Below are 19,174 nucleotides of genomic sequence, written 5' to 3'. Positions count from 1 at the left end.
CATACTCTATTTTAATTCTTATTTTGTTGTCTGTGTCTTCCACTAGGCTGAGTATCTTTCTATGCCTACTGCCTAGTACTGTACTGATGCTGAGAAAATGCTGATAATACATCATCATTTTGAGTGAATAATCGAATGTTAAGTGATTGTGTCAAACAAAGCTCTCATAGTTACTGCGTAGCGCGGCCAGGTCTAGATTTCTGCAGCACAGATATCTTTGCTTACCCCACCCTCCAATTAGATTGTAAGTTTTTTAGAAGGAGAATGTGTATCTTATGTTACATCCCCTGAAGCACCCAGTACAATGGGCTCTTTGTTCAAAATATATAATTGAATGATTCCAAATATTAGCCATGGTAAAGTCTAAAAGGGAGAAAGAAAACAACCATATCCAGTAGCATCATGTAAGTTTGACTCCTGCAGTATGTGACTGGAGATATAGTAATTATCTTCTGAGAATTAAAAAATTCCAGTCTTGGTAAGTAGGGAATGTGATACCAAGAATCTAAGCTTCTACTGACTTAATTGTCCTTACTTGGCACTATTTTTGTAGTCCCAGAAATGGAGCTCACATAATTCTGTTTTCCAACTATTAAGACATTTAGGTTCTGATCATATCTCCACTTCCCCTCCCTCCCACACACACTGGAAAAAAAAAAGTAAGTCTCATAATTTTGCCTCTTGCTGGTCCTCCTATATGGAAACAGGAGCTCATTGTTTGCTTAACTAGAAACAGGAAACCTCTGGGATAATGTGTCTTCATCTTGTCTGGTTGGTATGGTTTGTGAACCAAAGAAGAGATAAAACATTTTTTTTGTTATAAAAGCAATACATACACAATAAAGAAGATTTGGAAAGTACAGATTTTAAACAGAAAAGAAAAATAGTCACCCATAATCTAATGACCTCAGTAATACATTCTACATATTTTTTCCTTTTTTCTGGACATTATGTAGTTGAAATTATGTCTATGATTTGATCTGTCTTTACTATTATAACAATCATTTTCCTTTCTTACTGGAAACCTCATAGACATTTTTGTATAGAATTGTATTTTATAGGTGTATCATCTATAATATTCTCTGTTAGATATTTGTGAGACAGTTTTTCTTTTATTTCGAACAGCATTGTAGTGAACATCTTTGGTTATTTTTCTTAAATAGGTAAGAAAATAGGTATTTAAGAAAAGAATGTGGTATCATAAAATCATTGCCAGAAAAGGTTTTCATCAATTTGTAGTTCTAACAGCAGTATATGAGTTTGTGCCTGTTTTACCATGACCACAATAACCCTGGTTTCTTTTTAAAAAAATATTTGCTTCATGAGTTTTTCTAAATGGTTTGTCATCCTACTATCTAAAAACAGCTATTTTGTGTCTTCTCCATTCTCCTGTACCAACCTTTTCTTATCTGGACTCTTTTTTTCACAGGGGAAAATGGAGATCATCAAAGAGAAATTCCCCTCATCCTTCTACAAATCCAAAACTTCACTTTCTTTATGCTCACGGAAGAACTTTCCCTACATTTACCAAGAGCAAATTCCCTATACCAGTACTATGAATCCTGTTCCTTCCCATGTTGTTCTTAAGGACTTTTCTACTATAATTAGCCCCATTTTCCCCTGGCATCTTTATGTTTTCCCTTTGCTAGATACTGCTTATCACTTCTCAGCCTGTTGCATGATCTCCCATTAAAATAAAACCAAAAGCAAAAGGCTTACCCTTAAGCTTTGTCCTCTCCTAGCACCACCCTTTTTTCCTCTATTCACTCAGATCTTTCAAGAGAGTATTTATTTATACACATGTCTACATCTCTCTTCTCATTAAAAACAGGTGCAGAGTGAATTTTTAATTTACTTACTCATTTAGGAAATATTTTAGATTGCCTATTTCATGCCAGGCAGTATGCTAGTGAGAAGCAGAAAAATAAAAACCAAAAGAAAACAAGCAAACCACACACTCAAAAAAAGCCTATGCATTCTCTGCCCTCATAGAACTTTCAAAGGGAGAAGCAGTTAATAGTTAAAGGTCACGAAATCTTATAAAGTATGATTATGGTAAGTGCTTTGAAGGAAAGTTACATGTGTTGCACTGAAGAGGTTATAATGGGAAGTTGGGAAGACTTTCATGATCTAGTAGTTGAACTGAGATCTGAAGTTGTCATGGGAGTTAATAGGCAAAGGAAATTTGCTTATACTCTAGAACTAAATTGTTGCTAAATTCAGTGATGTTAATACTGTTAGATCTGTGGGTACTAGGTGTCATCCTACATCCAACAAGCAGTGTTGGACAGGGTCAATTTCTCCTCCTTTGAATCTTGCTCCTTATGTGATTCCACACTTGCCTGGTGTCCCCACTTCCTCTAGCTTTGTTTCTGTAGGCTGTTGACCCAGCTTCACAGTCAGAATTCCTTAGGGCTCAATCATGAGCCTTTTTCTCATGACTTCCTTAGATAGCCTCTTTCACTGTGATGGCTGTAAATGTCATCTGTATGTCAAGGCTACCTAAATTTATATCTCTAGCCATGACCTTTGCAAAATCAAACTTAACGTATATAAAATGAAATCCTTGATCCTCGCCCCTTTGAAACCAGCAACTCCTTCATTGTTTACTTTTTGAGGAAATGGCAGTTCTATATACAGATTTTTTTTTTTTTTTTGAAGATTTTGTATATTTTTTTAAGTAATCTCTACACCCGATGTGGGGCTTGAACTTCCAACCCGGAGATGAAGAGTCTCATGCTCCATCAACTGAGCCAGCCAGGCACCCCCAAATTTTTTCTAGTCATTCTTTTTTATTAGAAAGAGTGCACACACACACAAGCAGGGGCAGGGGGAGAGGGAGAAGCAGATTCCCCACTAAACGCGGAGCCCCATGTGAGACTCTATCCCAGGACCCTCAGGTCATGACCTGAGCTGAAGTCAGATGCTTAACCTGCTGAGCCACCCAGGTTCCCCTCTAGTCATTCTTGATCCCTCCTTATGCCTTGCTATTGTCCATTCATAACACTGCTTATTATAAATTGCTCATTGTGTGCTGGGTTCTGTACTAAGTGCTCTTGCATATATTTCCCCCTCTATCTGGAAGCCTCTTCATTTGCTTAAGGAGCAGTATATTGTTTTTTCAAGATTAAAACCAAATATTATCTTCCTTTAGGTTACATTTCCTGGTGATTAAATTTTTTTAAAATATGGTAATGCAGTATTTTATTTATTCTCTTAATAACTAATACTCAGGAACTTTTATAATATTAATATAACTTAATCTAAAAGAATCAACTTACTTGTTTACATTTCAATATTGGGTACGAGAGAGAGTCAAAATAATTATGGCCCAAATTATTATATAAAAAATTACAGTAAATGCTTGGTGTTAGTCTACATATAATTTAGTTTTTGGCATAAAGTTATTTAGTTTCCAGGGAGAACATTTGGTTTACTTCACTAATAGGAATATCTCTTAATGCTGGAATGGCCTCTTCTTGGTATTTCTTTTGCTGTTGATTTTTAGCATAGTTATCTGTGATTGTATGAATGGAGTTGAGTGGAGAGGTACTCATCATGTTTATTCCAAGTAAGAGTACGTAACCAGTTACTCTAGTGATGAGGAAGTAGATGGGCAATGCAACTGCCCAGTATTTTTGAGGCCAGTAGGTTAATCCTAAGGAGTTTAGCCAAGATTCAGGAATAAATGCCCACACAAGATACAGGATGAAGCCAAATTGGGAGCTTGAGAAAAGAACAAAGCCATAAATCGCTCTTTCTGGCAATGGCGACGGTGAATTTTCCACCATTTTCCCTGTGGCTTTAGACAATCTTGGGTCCTCAAAGCGCCCACTCAGGCCCTTCCCGACAGCTTGGCCACTTCAGCGCCAAGTCCCCTGTGCAGGCCCCTTCTGGAAAGCCTCCGCGGGGGCAAGAAAGGGCTCCTGGTGATTAAAATTTTATTTGGGGTTCAGGCTGTTCTTTTAATTTGTTCATTGCACCATTTAGCGAATACAGCCTGTATTTCTAGTTCTGAAATTTGTTTTACAACTTTTTTGGTGGCTCATGATAGTCGATTAGTTTTTCAGAAATATGCCAGGGATGAGTTAATACCTTTCTCTGGTTTTTTTTTCATCATTCGAATAAGATGTTAACTTCTCATTTAATTTTTAGGCAGTCTTTTCTCACTATATGATAAAGCAGGATAGAGTGCACAAAGGGTCCATTGCTAGTCTTGGTGGATTTCACCTTTCTTCCATGTTAAACATACCTGTGTAGTGATTTTATATACTTTTATATTAATACTGTCACTTCTGTGAATTTTACTTTAGCATTCAGCTGGTACATCCCTGTCCATCATTTGATTTTTCAACTCTCTTTTGTTCTGTTTGTAACTCTTGCAAATAATATTTAATTTTTGTCTTTTACTTTTGTCCAGAGATCTTTAGTAAATAGACGGGCTGGTTTTTATAAATTATCAGTCCTAAAAATCTGAGTTTTCATTTATTTATGTCCAGTTATAAAATAAGTATTTAGTGGCACAAATAATTCTTAACCTGAAAATATAATTATCATAAAGGAGGAAATATATTTCTTGTTATCTCAACACCCAAAAATAACATCTTAACATTTTGCTGTATGTCCTTTTTTATATGTGAAGGAGGGGAAGGGTGAAAAAGAAGAGAGGAATAGGGAACAGATTTCTGTGTCAGATGTCTTTAATGTTACTGTTAATTTGTTTTGTAAATTAATGGCTTGTACTCTAGAGCAAGAGAAAAATAAGTATTCTTTGTTTTAGCACAAGGCACAATGCCTGCCTGATAACTAAACATTCAGTAAATGTTTAAGGAATGAATAAAGAAGGAAAGAAATGGGCTTCTTAATTTTTCTTTTTTTCTGAAGATTTCCATGGAGAATGATTATCTGGGTCCCCGAAGAATTGAAAGTCTACAAAAAGAAGATGCTGATTGGCAGCGAAAAGCTCACATGGCTGTGCTGTCTATTCAGGATCTTACTGTCAAATACTTTGAAATAACAGCGAAAGCACAAAAAGGTAAGTTTCCTAGTAAAGTTATCCTTGTTAGATGTTTTTGAAAATGAGTGGTTTAAATATTTCATGTTTGCAGGAGTTCTGGGGAATAATGTATAAAGACTACTCATAGTCTTAGTAGTTAAAAAAGATCACTATTTGCAAATTATAGTAGATCCTTTCAGTCTTTTCTGGGCATGTGTTTATACATACTCCACCTTTAAAAAATAGTAATTGGGTGTTAGTGTAGCATAATTCAGTTCTGAAACTAACCTGTTACAGACCCCACAGCTTAAAGGCACGGTTCGCATTGAGACTGCCCACATTTAAGACACTACTTGGAAATTTAGAGGGTCCCCAGGCCTTCTGCACTTCTCACCAACTGATGATAAATTTGGGGGTTCACACAGCCTTTTTAGGTTTGATCATTTGCTACAATGATTCACAGAACTCAGGAAAGTACATACTTAGGATTATGGTTTATAAATGCTAAAAATCAAGACAAGCCAAATGAAGAGATTCATGGGCAAGGTCTCTGAAGGTCCATTCCTTCCGACTTCCTTCCATAGGTGACCATGGAAATCCTTCAGTTGCAGTTTAAAATCCCTGCTATTCATTATTTTCGTTATCTACCTGGCATTAACACAGTTTAGCATTCAGGTTATTCCTTTAGGAAACCCTCATTTCCCTAAAAGTTGTACTTGAAGAAGTTTATTCCTTCAGAATGCCAGTGTGCTAAAGAAGAATGCTCCCTTTGATTCTTTAGCATCATTTGGCATCGTCATTAAAAAAAATAAAAACAGGAGTTTGATAGGTGAAAACTAGTATCGTGTTTTTAAATTTTGCATTTCCTTGGTTATTACGGAGTACTGTACTTTTTGTTTTTTATGTAATTGGTATTTGCATATCCTTTCTTTCCAGTTATAATACCTTTTGCCTATTTTTGTATGGTGGATTTTTTTCTGTTGATGAATAAAAGCTCCTTATATATGTTGATATTTTTATTATATTTATATTATAGTTATATTAACACTTGGACATCTTTTGCAAATACCCATTCCTAAATTTTAACTTTTACAAATTTTACTTGTAAAAACTATGAGCTTTTAAGAATGATTTTTAAAAAAATCTTTGAATTGTTACTTATATTTTCTAAAGTTAGTTTCTGTATTCCTCCGAATAGTTAAAACCTAGTAAAATTCTTTTATATACTTGGGTTTCTTTCCGTACTCTCTTTTCCAATAATAAGTCTTTTCTTATGCTTTGATTAATGATAATAGCTTCATAATGAAATTTATTACCTAGCTTATCAATTAACCCCTCCTCATTATTATTCAATAATTTTTTGGGTGTTTAGTCAATTCTTCTTCTCGAAGATAGTACTATAATCCTTTTTAAGAAATCACTTCTTCTCAAACTAATGTAGTTTGTTTTTTTTTTTTTTTAAGATTTTATTTATTTAGGGGCGTCTGGGTGGCCCAGTTGGTTAAGCGACTGCCTTCGGCTCAGGTCATGATCCTGGAGTCCCGGGATCGAGTCCCGCATCGGGCTCCCTGCTCAGCGGGGAGTCTGCTTCTCCCTCTGACCCTCCCCCCTCTCATGCTCTCTCTCAAATAAAAAGATTTTATTTATTTAATTGACAGAGAGAGACAGCGAGAGAGGGAACACAAGCAGGGGGAGTGGACGAGGGAGAAGCAGGCTTCTCATGGAGCAGGGAGCCCAGTGTGGGGCTCGGTCCCAGGACCCTGGGACCATGACCTGAGCCGAAGGCAGACACTTAAGGACTGAGCCACCCAGGCGCCCACAGCAGTGGTTTTTTACTAAAGGTGATTGTGCCACACAAAAGGACATTTAACAGTCTCTGGAGACATTTTGGTTGTTGCAACTACTGAGAGTGTTACTAGTATCAGTAGAGGCCATGGATTATGTTAAAAGTCCTGTGTTACATAGGACAATCCACCCTACGACGAAGAATTTTCTGGCTGATAGTATCTAAAGTGCTGAGTCAGCTTTAGTCTTTAAAAAAAATGCATGGTCAGTCATATCAGTGGATGCTGAAAAAGCATTTGATGAAATACAACATGCTGTGTGTGATGAAAACACTCAGGAAACTAGGAATAGAAAAGAACTTCTTTAAATTTGATAAAGGACATCTGCAAGAACTCTATAGCCAATATCACATTTAAAGGTGGAAGACTAAATGCTTCCCCCCAAGAATTAAGGTAAAAAGTCTAGGGTGTTTATTCTTAAGCCCTCTTATTCAACATAATAAAATAAATCTTAGTTGTAATAAGGCAAGAAAAAGAAAGAGAAAACTTACAGTTGGAAAGGAAGAAATAAATTGATTCCCATTTTAGATAATATTGTTTAGGTTGAAAATCGTATGTAATCTATTTTTTAAAAACTTAAACTACCAAGTGACTTTCTCAGGATAACAGGAAATATGATCAGCACCCAAAAATGAATCCTCTTTATCTATATAAGCAATGAATAGTTGGAAATAGAAAAATTTTTTAAAATTCCATTTATAATACGTCTGACAAAACATGTACAGGATTTGTAATGCTTACGATTAACAAGATGAAGAAACCACAAACCTAAGTAAATGGATAGACATGTTGTGTTCACATATTGGAACATCCAACATAGTAATGATGTCTGTTCTCTCCAAAGTGATCTATAGATTTAACACAGTACCTACCAAAAAGCAGGACTTTTTCCTATAAACGTAAACAGGCTGATTCTAATTTTACATGGAAGGGCAAAGGAACTAAGATACCTAAAAAACAGTTTAGAAAAAAAGAAAAACAATCATGTTACCTGACTTTACAAATTATAGAGCTATTGTGGCATGGTATTATGGAAGGGATAGACGTGTGAACCAATGGGATAGAATGGAGAATAAGAAACTCACAATACATGGCCATTTACTCTGAAATTAGCACTCTAAAAGATGTTCAAGACCATCGGTCATTAGTATGCACATTAAAACTACAATGAGTTAGCAATATATGCCTATTAGAATGGCTAAAAGAAAAAATACTAACAATATTAAGGGCAGACAAGGTTGTAGAGTAATAGAACCCTCCCTGTATTGCTGGTGGTAATGCAAAATTGTACAGTCTCGTGAAAATGAATGCAATTTCTTTTTTTTTTTTTTTTTAAGATTTTATTTATTTGAGGGAGAGTGTGAGAGAGAGCACATGCAGAGGGCAGAGGGAGAGAGAGAAAAGCCAAATCTCTGAGCTGAGCAGGGAGCTTGACATGGGGCTTGATCCCAGGACTCTTGAGATCATGACCTGAGCCAAAAGCAGACACTTAACTGAGCCACCCATCTGCCCCTGAATGCAATTTCTTATGTAAGTTAAAGATGTGCTTACCGTCTGACCTAGCAGTCCTACTTGAGTGTGTTTGCCTTAGAGCATTATGACAATTTTAAAAAATAAATTAAAAAACAGTACATTGTTAGTAGTAGTTCCTTTTAACATTTAAAGATGTCTTTTCCTGGGCGCCTGAGTGGCTCAGTTGGTTAAGCGACTGCCTTCTGCTCAGGTCATGATCCTGGAGTCCCTGGATCGAGTCCCGCATCAGGCTCCCTGCTCGGCAGGGAGTCTGCTTCTCCCTCTGATCCTCCCCCGCCATGTGCTTTCTCTCTCTCATTCTCTCTGAAATAAATAAATAAAATCTTAAAAAAAAAAGTCTTTTCCTACTGTAAATTATTTTTATGAAATAGGTTTCTGTAAATTATTTGGTTTAGAGTCTGCTTTCTGTGCTCTCTAGGTGCATTCTTTAATGTTTTAAAGTTTGTATTATGGTTAAAAATACATAACCATTATGGGGTGCCTGGGTGGTTCAGTCGGTTAAGCATCTGACTCTTAATTTGGGCCCAGGTCATGATCTCAGGTTCCTGGGATCGAGCCCCATGTTGGGCTCTTTGTTCAGTGGAAGTCTGTTTAAGATTCTCTCCCTCTCTTTCTGCCCCTCCCCTTGTTCTCTCTTTCTCAAATAAATAAATTTAGAAATACATAACCATTATAGAAAATTTAGAATATTAGAGGGGGGAAACCCTACATACATCTGTAATCCTACTGCCTATGCAACCACTTTGTGTTTCTATAAATTTTTTTCTATTTATGGTTTATTACAGAATTGCGGTGATTCTGTATATATTTTTATATATGGTTCATAATTCTGGCTCTATATAATTTTGATGATTGCTCTTTATACTTCTCCAATTTTAAGCAAAATATTTTTGTATATGATAGGCATCATTATAGGGTTCCAAATTCTTCATTAGAGTCACTGTAGACTTCTTTATATCTCACTTCTGGTGACTTTATCCCAGTAGGAAGCTTTTGAACCCAAACAGAGATATTTGCTTGGCCATTCAATTTTCCTTTTCTGAGTATGTTTCCTTCCTCCCATGTCAGGGAAACAGAATGAACTCTCTGTCGCTTTATGCTGCTGATAGTAATAGCTCTCCTTTATGTTTCCAGCTAGAAGGTAACTTTCTGATTTCTTTTTTTTAGAGGAAGAGTAAAAGACGCCCTTTTATTTTTTTTTTCATTTACTGAGCCAGATGTAACCTAATTTTGATATATTATTGCTTAGCTTTTATTTTAAAGATTTGATTATTTTAGAGATTGAGAGGGAGGGAGGGAGGAAGGAAGGGAGTGAGCGCATGAGCAGGAAGGGCAGAGGGAGAAGGAGAGAGAATCTCAAGCAGACTCTGTGCTGAGCACAGAGCTGGATGTGGGGCTGGATCTCATGACCCTGAGATCACTACCTGGGCTGAAACCAAGAGTCAGATGCGTAACTGACTGTGCCAGCCGGCGCCCCTATTATTGCTTAGCTTTTTTTTTTTTTTTTAAAGATTTTATTTATTTATTTGACAGAGAGAGCACAAACAGGGGAGCAGCAGGCAGAGAGAGAGGGAGAAGCAGGCTCCCCGCTGAGCAGGGAGCCCAACATGAGGCTCGATTGCAGGACCCCGGGACCATGACCTGAGCCGAAGGCAGACACTTAACTGACTGAACCACCCAGCCGCCCCTATTCCTTAACTTTAAAAAAATCTTAAATAGGCTCATTTCTGAGAGGTATATATGTTAGCATATTAAACTTTTTAAAAAAAATTTTTATTGTTATGTTAATCACCATACATTACATCATTAGTTCTTGATGTAGTGTTCCATGATTCATTGTTTGTGCATAACACCCAGTGCTCCCCGCAGAATGTGCCCTCTTTAATACCCATCACCGGGCTAACCCATCCCCCCACCCGCATATTAAACTTTTAAAAATAGTTTGAACATGATATTTTTTGAACACCAGAACTATATTGCACTCAGCTTTTTTTTTTTTTTTACATATACGGATCACCATACACTATTATTATAGAGTTGTTACTCTGAAAATGTGAAAGGTCCCTTAGCAAGAATATTTATTCTTGCTAGCAGAGGGAGAGAAGAATCTGTTTTAGAGATACCCCAAGGGTATTCCAAGTATTTTACATTCACAAACAATTTTCTGTGTCACTGTCATATTTCTGAGCTGTTGGGGAAAATAATTCCACTTGAAGAGAGTAACAGTGAGATGTAAGAATATGTTCTAGCCAAGGTATTAGAAGACAAAGTATGGATTAGCTCTTGTGGTAGGTAACAACATGAGACTGAATTAGGACAGGAAGCTACTTCTGACAGTAAGGTGGAGAGCAAGAGAGTGATGGTGCCATGGGAAGTGGAAGAGACAGATGAAATAACTCTCATTATCTCATTTAATTTCCACAAAACCTTTTGAACTAGATAATCTAATAATCTATGTCCTTTTTTCATAAGCAAGGGAATGGAGCCCCAGAACAATGAAGTTTCTTGCCAAAAGTTACATGTCAGTTACAGGTAGAATTGGGAATTTAGGGGCGCCTGGGTGGCTCAGTCGTTGAGCATCTGCCTTCGGCTCGGGTCATGTTCCCAGGGTCCTGGGATCGAGCCCCACATCGGGCTCCCTGCTCGGCGGGAGGCCTGCTTCTCCCTCTCCCACTCCCCCTGCTTGTGTTCCCTCTCTTGCTTATCTCTGTCTCTGTCAAATAAATAAATAAAAAATCTTTAAAAAAAAAAAAGAATTGGGAATTTAACTCTATTATTTCACTCCAAATCCTTTGATTTTTGTTTTCCTACATTGTACTAATATATTGATCTTATGGTTGCAGAAATACTATAATACAGTGTAGAACTTTAAAATGGCAAAGTCATTTGATATTCAACCAGTGAGTAGATTTTGTTAGAAAGCCTAAAATCGAGATTCAGAGCAAGATTATGCATTGAAAAATTACCTTTTATGTTGGCACTTGAAGGCCACAGAAAAACTGAAACCCAAAGAACCTATTTAACTATATTGAGAGGAGAATCTAAGTCAGCACAGTGCCTCATCTGTTATAATAGGAACTCAACAGATAGTTTTTAAAGTCTATATAAATTGAGAAACAGTCAATTTTTATATGGAAGTAACCACCAGAAACAAAAGTTGGTTGCATCTGGGCATTGAGATTAAGGGGTCGAGGAGAGCTGAGCCCGAGAAACTGCTCTTTTTCTTCAGCAGCCTGCCTGTACAGTTTTAATTTTTAGGTATGTACATGTATTATTGTAAAAAAAAATTTAAGATTTCACAAAACTCGGAGACAAAGATTTACTGAGATATACTTCATTGCAAAAGATGGTTAGGACATAGTAGTAGTATAGTATAGTAGAATTATCACCTACATATAAAAGATACTGCTAGTGAATGTATAGTGACTTAAAGAGCTGGACTAGTTCAGTGCTAAACAGATAGCTATCTTTTTTGTGATGTGTGTCTCTGACCTGTTAAAGCGCTTGGGCATAATGATGGTTGGTTTAATTGTATAGGACCCAGGATCTCAGTGATGAGCTTCTTTAACTGGAAAAGGTACTAGCTGTTTGATTGTCAAGAAGTATCTCTTGAAATAGGGCTCTCTTGTGGCAAATAAAAAGTTACTTTTTTCTTTTCCTTTTTGGGGCGTGTGGGAGAGGAAGTTGGGTGTTTTCCTCGGGACTTGGTTGTACTGCTTCAACTCTAACCTCAGAATAAGCTCCATGCTAACATCTAGGATTTTTTTCCCTTCATCAGATGATTATAGTATTTTTGGAGGAACTCAAAATGATAAGATTATAACACATGGATTTAAATAAATAATTTCAAAGAATCTTGAATAGTTAGGACTCTTCATTTCAATTAATGTACCCAAGAAAAAGTGTAACCCTTTATAAAGTATGTATAAAACCTTTGAGGGATGCCTGGGTGGCTCAGTTGGTTAAGCGTCTGCCTTCGGCTCAGATCATGATCTCAGGGTCCTGGGATTGAGCCCCACATTGGGCTCATTGCTCAGCGGGGAGTCTGCTCCCTCTCCTCTGCCTGCCCGCTCCCCCTGCTTGTGTCTGTCAAATAAATAAGTAAAATCTTTAAAAAAAAAAATAAAAGTTTTAAAATCTGACAACTCAGTTTTTATTTCACAAAGTTATTTCTGATGATGATTATTTAGGATTCTTATTGAAGATAATAGAATCTAAGATATGTTGAGTTATATTTTAGAGCTGCTAAGAGGTAACTTAAGGGAGTAGGATTTATTTGTTCATCATCATGTGTGTGGTCAGCGAGATCTAAAACTTTGAAATTCCTTAGTATCAAGTTGTCTTGTGTCTTAATGTCTCTACAAAATTATTATTAATAGCTGTGTACGATCGAATGAGAGCAGATCAGAAGAAATTTGGTAAAGCATCATGGGCAGCAGCTGCAGAACGTATGGAAAAACTCCAGTATGCAGTTTCTAAGGAGACTCTGCAGATGATGAGAGCAAAAGAGATCTGTTTGGAACAGAGGAAACATGCACTGAGAGAAGAGGTAACAAAAACCATCAAAAATATATATAAAATTTAAAAAGATGATTTGTGATTTGTTTTTTATCTTTGTACAAGACTGGCATTTTTCTGACACTGCAGGCTGTTGTTAATTTTGCATTGTCTCCGTGAGATAATAACAGTCATCATGGAGCCTGTCCTTGGAGTTGCCGGTAAGAGAGGAGGGAGAGATAGAGGGGGGGAGATAGAGGGGAGGGGGAGAGAGGGGAGGGAGAGAGAGAGGAGGGGGAGAGAGAGGGGAGGGAGACATACGAGGTGCTCTCGCAGCATCACAGGGTGGCTGTAGGCAGTAGTGCACTCTTATAAAGGAGGTTGACATTAGAATTTCCTTGTTGTCTTTAAAATTTTTGGAATGTAAGGTTCATAGCTTTGTTAAGAAAGTTTCAGTGCCCAGAGAAATAGAGAAAAATCTTAAGGCTGTAGAATTTTGTTAGAATTGATTATATTATACTCAAACCATTATCTTTGGAGCTTCCCTTTTTATTTCTACTGGAACACAAAACAGGAGAGATCCTCAGCAGAGGTCCTGTTTTCTTGACTGTGCATCATTAAAACCTCTTCATGAATACCCCTCCAGAAAAGAATGGTTTTAGAAATCCTTGAAGAGGTTGCTGATAAACTTACGTAAAATATATCTAAAATGATCTTTTAAAAATTAACCATGTTTCGAGTGTCTGGATAGCTCAGTCAGTTGAGCATCCAGCTCTTGGTTTTGGCTGGTGGTCTTGTGGTCATGGGATTGAGCACCACGTTGAGCTCAGTATGGAGTCTGCATGGGATTCTCCCTCTCCCTCCCCCCACTCGTGTGTGCGTGCTCTTTCTCATAAATAAAATCTTAAAAAAGGGGGGTGGTGCTTGGGTGGCTCAGTTGTTAAGTGTCTGCCTAGGGCTCAGGTCATGATTCCGAGGTCCTGGGATTGAGCCCCACATCGGGCTCCCTGCTCCGCGGGAGGCCTGCTTCTCCCCCTCCCACTCCCCCTGCTTGTGTTTCCTCTCTCACTGTGTCTCTCTCTATCAAATAAATAAAATCTTTTTTTAAAAAAAAATCTTAAAGAAAAACCTAACCACTTTTTTTTCATGGTCATCCTGTTCTTCAGTGGTTTTAGTATTCATACTCATACTGCCCAGTGCAACATGGAATATACCATTGATGCCCATGTCTTGGTGAAAATAGTGAAACCATTAGATGTATACTATTTTTCATTACCTCCCAGGCCATTATTTTTTAAATGCTATTAAACATTTTATGTTTCATTATTAGATTGGGCCAGAACAGATTGCTTTTCATGAAAGGGTACTCAGATATCTACATTGGTCTTTGCTGATAGTTTTCCTAAGTATTAGAAGCAGCAAATCTCCATGTTGTTCAAGGGTCTCAACTCTAGTTTTAAAAGTGAATGAAGATTAAAGCTGGTGTTAGGGATGAACCTAAGAGGGTGTTCTAGATTGTATATAGTAGGACTTTATGGTTTAGGCACAATTATTCAGTTTGTGCCTTTTGTACAAAAAGAGTTAAAAATATTTCAGAGATGAAAAATATTTGAATCATTATATAAATTTTGGATTGTTTCCCCTTGTTTTCATTTGAGATAATTAACTCTTTATTGTATCATTATTAAGGCATTTTTGAAAAGATAAAGTCACTTTTTTGGGGCTGATACAGTATGCACGAAATATTTCTTTTTTAAGATTTTATTTATTTGACAGAGAGAAAGGAGAGCACAAGCAGTGAGAGCGGCAGAAGGAGAGGGAGAAGCAGGCCCCCTGCCCAGCAGGGAGCCCCATGTGGGGCTCGATCCCAGGACCCTGGGATCATGACCCGAGCCGAAGGCAGTCGCTTAACCAACTGAGCCACCCAGGCACCCTGCATGAAATATTTCCAAAACCAAACTACTTCATTTCCTTTTACTGGATTTTCTTAAATCTTCTTTCTGTTAAAGCCTCAGTTCTTCAAGATACTCCAGGCTCAAAACTTTAACTCTTCCCTTTCATTTGTTGGCTTTTTCTGCCTTTTGGAATTCTCCACAATTCAAATGTCCCTCCTCAGTTACTGATTCAACAAACGTTTATTAAGTGGGTTGTTTTTTTGTGTTTTTTTTTTTTGCCAACAATTTTAATGGGTGATTGAGATAAAGAAAGACATGATTAATACCCCTTGTCTCCCTATCTCCCCCCAACACTTTTTAAAGCCTAAATAAGATGCAGCCACAGTGTTTAGAGTTCTTTGTGGTGGGGCAAGACATGTACAGTGTGAAAATAAGCTGTGAGATAAGCAGGTATCATTATATACAAGGTGGACCATTGCAGTACTCAGCTTTGAACCGAGGGTCCTAGGTGAAGAGAATTACATGTTCCAGGAGCCCTAGGGGCAAGGAGGAAGAGTCAACCTAGTTTTCTGGACCAAGAGTCATGAGAGATGAGGTTGAAAAAGTAAGCAAAATTTGGGGCTGGCCTTCTACATCCTACCAAGGAGTTTGAATTTTGTCCTAAAAGCAGTATGGAGCCGCTCTAAGGTTTTCATCAAGGTGTAACACAATCAAATTTATTTTTATGAAATAATGACTCTGACCAGTTCATAGAGAATTGACTGGAAAGTCATTCTTCAATCTTGAGCCATTTTCCTCATATGCTTTTCTGTTTGTTGATAGTGGAAAGCAAGGCATTTCTCAAAAATGAGTGTAAATACCAGGAATGTAGATCCTTCACTCAATAACAGAAGAGGTTTAAGTTGAAGGCAATAGGGAATTGGGAAAAGTTAAATCTACGTTATGTTTTGGAAATCTGAAATTGCTCCTTTAAAAGCTACTCAGGTTGGCACAGCATTCTTGGGTAGTTAAGAACTGAGTAAAGGCAGGTTGGTGATGGTCAGATCCAGACTGCACACGCCCAGGCTCCTGAGTATACTTGGGCTGTGCCTTTGTTCAAATAGTACTGAAGTCATCTTGTAACGGCTGGTTAAAGGAGGCAAGAAGTGTGGGGTTTTATTGGGCAGAGGAGAATGAACTGGGTGAGGCAACTGAATTTGTGTTAGTTATTTTTAAAAAAGCAATTATACCTCAGAAGGATTAGAATAAAATTATTTGTTTGATTAGATTTGTTGTACAGTTCCCCTTTATGCACACTTTTGCTTTCTACAGTCAACCATCGTCCTGAAGCAAATGATCCTCCTCCTGATACATTGCCAGAAGCTCAGTAGTAGCTAATGCTGCATCACAGTGCCTACGTCATTCACCTCACAGGTGAATGGGTGAAGAGTGAGCACAGTACAAGAAGATAATTTGAGAGAGAGACCACATTCCACATAACTTTTATTACGATATATCGTTATATATTATAATTGTTTTATTGTTGTTCTTAATCTCTTACTGTGCCTAATTTGTCAAATATCTTTCATCATAGGTATGCATGTATATATAGGTTGCAGTACTATCTGTGATTTCAGGCATCCACTGGGGGTCTTGGAATGTATCCGATGTTGTACTTTGTAGTCCACAGTGGTTTGTTAAAACCACATTAAGACATAATTTGTGTACACCTGAAACTAATGTAACATTGCCAACTATATTTCCACTAAAAAAAATTCACTATACAATTAGAAAATTTCACTAAACTATACTTCAATTAAAATACCATACCGTTCACTCATTTAAAGTATATAGATTCAGTGCTGTTTAGTATACTAACAGAATTATGCACATCACCACAATCAACTTTAGAACATTTTCTTCACCCTGGAAATAAACCTGACCCCATTAGCAGTGATTCCCCATCTCCTCTCTAAACTTTCCTAGCTGACCATTAATCTTTCTATAAATTTGCTATCCTGGATATTTCATATAAATGGAATCATAAAACGTGGGTTTTTTTTTTAAAACATACTTAACATAATGTTTTCACAGTTCATGTTGTAACATGCATGAGTGTTTAAGTTAATTTTTTTATAGAATGATACTGTATTCTATGATTAATACCACATTTTGTGCATTCATCAGTTGATGAACATTTGGGCTCTTTCTGCTTTGGGAGTATTAAGCACAATGCTGCTGTAAACTTTCATGCTCAGGATTTTCATTTATCTTGGTATATACATAGGAGTCAAACTGCTGTTAACTTTTTGAGGAACTGCCAGACTGTTTTCCTGAGCAGCTGTACATTGACATTTACATTCCCACCAGCTGTGTACAACAGTTAGAATTTCTCCACATCTTTCATCTCATCATTAATACTTAAAATTTGTCTCTTTTACATTACAGCATGCTGGGGAGTATAAAGTGGTTATCTGATTTGCATTTTCGTCACGGTATTGAGTATCTTTCTGTATGCTTATTGGCCACTTATACTAGATACAGCTCTTATATGGGATACATGATTTGAAAATATTTGGTTCCATTCTATGGATTGACCATATTGGTTTTTAGAACACTGGCTATATCTGAGAGTACTGTATTTTAGTTTCTAGGGGAAAACAAATTGCCTCCACTTTTTTACTGTATGAAGTTTTTCTTGCCTTAGAAGGTAGACTTGGATAGTCCTTACTGACATTTTAAAAGTGCATATGCTTATCAACTCTTGCTTAAAAAATAGTATGAGATAACATAGTTATGGCTTTGATCTAGAAAGAAGTCTTCTGTTAATAATTTTAAATTGTGATTTTTACCCTTAGGTTTTATTTGCTACTAGTGTTGGTAAAATTGTAACTTGTCTTGTCCTAGAACTTTTTCACACTATATTCAGCATCTCTTTGCAAGGATTTCATTCCCACTTGTGTTTCCCTGTAGCATTTCTACTGCAGTCTCCTTTTCCTGATTAGCTTTCTCCTTTATGTGACTAGCTGTGTGATATTTAAGTTCCAGAACTTTTAAAACTTAAAATCATAGCATTTTTGTTAGGTTTTTGTTTTTAAATCCTAGCATTTTTTTGCCTGTGAAGTAGAGAGCCGTTCTTTGTCTTCCTCACATGTACTAGCTTTGTTGTTCTAGCCAGCTGACACTGAGTTACGGGTACCTAAAAGAACTGCTTGAGGGTAGGATTTCTGGTTATTAGCTATTGTAAGAACATTGTTCTTACTGGAATTGGTCTAGGGTGGTAGAAGAAGGGCTGGGCTAAAATGGACTCCAAGAGTCTGGGATGATTATCTGTGGGGTCATTTTCCCTGGGGCCACCCCATTACCTTAATAGTCTGCTTCTTAATGTTCTGGATTGTGTTTGAATTCTTCAAAGGGTTTGGTAAACCTGTCAGTCATTCTTACCAGGTTTATGCTTGAGTGTATATAATGTACGTATTGTGTTTTATGTATATCTGTGATGTACTGCCCCAGTTTTATTAGCATTAATATAAGGTGACCACATTACTCATGAGAAACACAGCAAAAATGCATTATTATGCCCATCCCAAACAAACGATTTCCCAGTGAAGGCTTTATAGTACAGTACTACTCTGTGATTTAAATTATGGGGAAACTTGTTCTTTAAAAAATGTCAGTATGTTATGTCTTGGGTTTTTTAAAAACAAAACTTTTTTGTGGTGTGACAATATAAAATACTTTAAAAATTAAAAATATTGAGTAATATTTGCCATCAGTATAGTGCTGAACTTGAAACACAACTTTCAAGTTAACTGACAAATCTTACCTACATAAGCAAAATTCTCTTTGCCTTTTAAATTCTTTAACTTCTATGGGCCACCTGGGTGGCACAGTTGGTTAAGTGTCTGACTCTTGGTTTCAACTCAGATCGTGATTTCAGGGTCGTGAGATTGAGCCCTACATGGAGCTCCACACTCAGTGCAGGGTCTGCTTAAGATTCTTTCTCCCTTTCCCTCTGCCCCTCCCCACTACACACACACACACACACACACACACACACACACACACACACGGGTGCACTTTCTCAAATAAATAAATCTTAAAAAATAAATTCTTCTTTAAATATTCTTTAAGAGTATGTACCATTCCTTTTAATCTGTCTTCTTTTTAAATGTTCCTGGGTCTTGATTGTAGTCCTTCTTTTACCCTTTTTAGGTCATAGACTCGTACCCCATTAAGAATTTGAAAAGTAGGGGTGCCTGGGTGGCTCAGTCGTTAAGTGTCTGCCTTCGGCTCAGGTCATGATCCCAGGGTCCTGAGATCAAGCCCCACATCGGGCTCCCTGCTCAGTGGGAAGCCTGCTTCTCCCTCTCCTACTCCCCCTGCTTGTGTTCCCTCTCTTGCTGTGTCTCTGTCAAATAAATAAATAA

At 37.2% G+C, this 19,174-nt stretch overlaps 2 protein-coding genes across 3 annotated transcripts in view; one reads left to right on the top strand and one right to left on the bottom strand.

Moving 5' to 3' along the window:
- JMY (junction mediating and regulatory protein, p53 cofactor) overlaps positions 1-19,174 on the top strand; it is a 93,209-nt gene that overhangs the window by 44,426 nt on the left and 29,609 nt on the right. For both annotated transcript variants that reach the window (XM_073905283.1, XM_025892556.2), the window contains exons 3-4: positions 4,885-5,035; positions 12,753-12,922. In XM_073905283.1, coding sequence (XP_073761384.1) covers positions 4,885-5,035; positions 12,753-12,922 — 321 coding nt within the window. The remainder of the gene's footprint in view (positions 1-4,884; positions 5,036-12,752; positions 12,923-19,174) is intronic.
- Positions 3,405-3,791, bottom strand: LOC112839676 (phosphatidylinositol N-acetylglucosaminyltransferase subunit P-like). Its single transcript, XM_025892680.1, has one exon. It carries the CDS (start codon positions 3,789-3,791, stop codon positions 3,405-3,407), a length of 387 nt encoding a protein of 128 aa, XP_025748465.1.

The sequence above is a fragment of the Callorhinus ursinus genome, unplaced genomic scaffold, assembly GCF_003265705.2.
Source record: "Callorhinus ursinus isolate GAN/ISIS: 27379988/994484 unplaced genomic scaffold, GSC_fseal_2.0 scaffold23, whole genome shotgun sequence".
NCBI lineage: Eukaryota > Metazoa > Chordata > Mammalia > Carnivora > Otariidae > Callorhinus > Callorhinus ursinus.
Note: the sequence above shows the minus strand (reverse complement) of the source record. Positions and strands in the feature narration are given on the sequence as shown.